The sequence below is a fragment of the Salvelinus sp. IW2-2015 genome, linkage group LG14 (genome assembly GCF_002910315.2).
Source record: "Salvelinus sp. IW2-2015 linkage group LG14, ASM291031v2, whole genome shotgun sequence".
In the NCBI taxonomy this organism is placed as follows: domain Eukaryota; kingdom Metazoa; phylum Chordata; class Actinopteri; order Salmoniformes; family Salmonidae; genus Salvelinus; species Salvelinus sp. IW2-2015.
The window spans coordinates 273,973-276,938 of record NC_036854.1 but is presented as its reverse complement, the minus strand read 5'-3'; the positions used below and the strand labels follow the sequence as shown (position 1 = coordinate 276,938).

General features: G+C 42.5%; 1 protein-coding gene and 1 non-coding gene across 2 annotated transcripts in view; one reads left to right on the top strand and one right to left on the bottom strand.

Moving 5' to 3' along the window:
* Nucleotides 1–2,564, bottom strand: part of LOC111972528 (cholesterol 24-hydroxylase) — a 22,830-nt gene extending 20,266 nt beyond the window's left edge. The window contains exons 1-7 of the mRNA XM_070446445.1: nt 2,155–2,564; nt 1,835–1,909; nt 1,637–1,718; nt 1,277–1,350; nt 928–1,014; nt 668–806; nt 241–354 (exon numbers count right to left, since the gene is read on the bottom strand). Of these exons, the coding sequence (XP_070302546.1) occupies nt 241–354; nt 668–806; nt 928–1,014; nt 1,277–1,350; nt 1,637–1,718; nt 1,835–1,909; nt 2,155–2,303 (720 nt within the window). The 5' untranslated portion in view covers nt 2,304–2,564. The remainder of the gene's footprint in view (nt 1–240; nt 355–667; nt 807–927; nt 1,015–1,276; nt 1,351–1,636; nt 1,719–1,834; nt 1,910–2,154) is intronic.
* A 92-nt stretch (nt 2,565–2,656) lies between these two features.
* trnat-ugu (transfer RNA threonine (anticodon UGU)) lies at nt 2,657–2,728 on the top strand. Its single transcript has one exon. It is a non-coding gene; the product is annotated as a tRNA-Thr (tRNA).
* Nucleotides 2,729–2,966: the final 238 nt, after the last annotated feature.

Genomic DNA, 2,966 nt, shown 5'->3' with positions numbered 1-2,966 from the left:
ATCTGTGGTTGAGGTGTTTGGGTTTTTCGTCTCTGGTCATTTGGACGTATCAGGATTGGGAAAAGGCGGTGCTTCACTTCACACGGATCAGAAGGGGGAGGCTTTTGCTGAGAATTTATTTTTGTAAGGGTGGAGAATTCGCACACCGGAACTCTCAATTTATAACGCATTTAATACCGCAGCTGACCAAATTACACAAGATTTTTGTTCTGGGTTAATCAAGATTATGCCACTATTTACCTGGAAGGTGGAGTCTCTGACATAGTGGACCATTCCCTTCAGACACATCTCTATGGCTTTGGGGAACTGCGTGTCACTCTCCTTCAACAGATCAAGATCCACTCCAAACGCCACCTACAGGTAGAAACACAGATGAACAACATTGATGATGATGATACATTTATTATGAGTGCCTTTCATGTTTCAGATCAAGCTTATTAGCATGTCACCTGACCAGCAGCAACTCTGAGTCCTAGTTATGCATTATAATGGCTAGCTCACTGGCTTGGCTGCCTAATAGCTAGATTACACWGTGGCTTGCATAATAAGTCAATTGTCATAACGTGAAAATGTGTCACTTTGACTGGTTCTCCTGTTTGTCATGAAGACAGCTTCATGTGAAATATTAAACTGTCAGGGGCAGTGTGTAGGAATGACCATTCGTTACCTTGGTGATGATATCCAGGGTCACAAGGTTGAACATTTGGTGCATGTTGGCGGCTGTGTTGGTGTCAGCCATGTCTGCCAGTTTATCCATCAGACGCTCTGCCCGCTCGTTGAACGCACCCATCTGACCACGCAGGTACCTGGCAATACACAGCACGATGGAAGGATGGATGGATAGGTGGATTGGTTGACTGACAGACAGACAGACTGATCCATTGAGCAATTGATTATTACATCATGTGAAATAGATACGTGTCTTACAGACTGCTGAAGGCAGGGTCCATGATCCTTCTCTGTTTGTACCACGCATCATGATTATGAGCCGTAATCAGACCATTTCCCAGAAACCTGCGGAGAAGCAGGACAACAGAGTATTTACTGTACCCTGACACTGAATCCCCTTGCCAATGACCAAGGTGTCCAGGTGTAATGTCTAGGTGGCTTAATGTAAGTCAGACAGCATTCCGATTGAATGTATTGGAAAATATTCGGTACCGACCGAAACGTCAACACAATTTTTTTTTAAACGCAGATGTAATGGTACGAAGTCGGTGGCAGTAATTGTTATATGTTGATATAGCATAAATGACACAACATATTCAGGAATCACCTCTGTCCAAATAGATTGAAAAGACCCTTGTAGACCAGTGAGTCTTTGGGGTACTTTGGTGACATCAGCACTTCCTGTGGTCGAGAAAGCAAAATGTTTGTTTATTTTGGTGACATCAGCACTTTCTGTGGTCGAGAAAGCAAAATGTCTGTTTAGTTTGGTGACATCAGCACTTCCTGTGGTCGAGAAATCAAAATGTCTGTTTAGTTTGTGGAGGAAATGGAATGGGCACTTTATTTTAGGGTAGAGTACAGACAGAAATGACTGGGTATTTTCTTTGTAAAATAGTACAAAGAAATGGACGGATGCTTAACTTCTTCCCTTAAACCAGGCGTGTGTAATATTCAGGCACAGGTTTACCTTGGTGGTATCAGGGCAGGTGACAAACAGCATCACAATGTGMATACCGTTGATACGGTACACCGGTCCATATGTCTCAGACCTGTCAAAGATACAAAAGAATACACTAAATAGAATGTAAAATGTCCCAAGACAACTTGGTGTGTGTGTGTGTGTGTCTTGGCCACCATCACCACTGCTCCATGGCATTCAGCTCACCATTCCAGGAATTTGTCGTGGATAACTCGACCATTGCTAGTTTCCCTCAGGATTGCGGAATGTCCGAATATAAAACTGTGGGAAAACAAGACACGTTTATTCCATAACTGACAAATAAGGACGTTCTGTTGAGTCATCCCTTCAACCAAGTTCACTCAGTGAAAACGCAAAAGACAGGTGAAACAGCGACCCCTGGCGGTTATTAAGGCTAACTTTTCTCTAGTTTCCCTGATCATAATGTAACTCAATATACATAGTTGAAAATAACTTCCAGCTACAGTATTTAAAATAAATGTTCAGGTTACATAATAATGACTTACCTGTCCCTTGGTGGTCCCGGTATGTGATCATATTTCAAATGAATATATTTTATGTACAGACAAAAACAGAGAAATACGATCAAAATCAAACCAAGTAGGCACATAAGAACATAACCAATCCAACCTGCAATCAAATGAAAAAGTGCCATATTGCAGTAGACTAGCTAGCTCGCGGTGACCCTACAAGCAGGGTATGTAGTCTGCTTTTCGGACTGAATTTGGTCACCCGTAGTACTATGCCGCGTTCACGTTGTAGTCGAAATTCGGAAATGTATAACTAGGTAAATGATTGTTGTTATACATGTGCGGCGTTCACGATTCAGCAAAATTGACATTTCCGAGTGTCCTAGTTCCGACATGTGAACGCGCACTAGTAGTCTACTACTGCTTTTATTGTTTACTGTGTTCGTGACCAATTTCCGGGGGTCATTGTTTGTATAACGACAGGCGCTAGATTCTTCATGAGTAAAGACTACCTACGTGCCTGCAAATTGACGCATTTGGCTCTATAGCTCAGTGGTAGAGCACTGGTCTTGTAAACCAGGGGTCGCGAGTTCGATCCTCGCTGGAGCCTAGATATAATATATATTTTCTGCCACACGGGTGTGCTGAGAACGTGTAGAAGAGAGCCTAGAATATGACATCGTCTTGATAATGATCTGGTATATTTTGCACACATTTGACCCCTATGGGTGAAATTTTAAACACGTGTTGAATGCAAGTGTAAGAATGCTACTTAGATTTAGCGTATATAACGACTGTTAGCGTATATAACGATCACTGTTGTAGGCTGCTACAGCACGCGCTCGTCT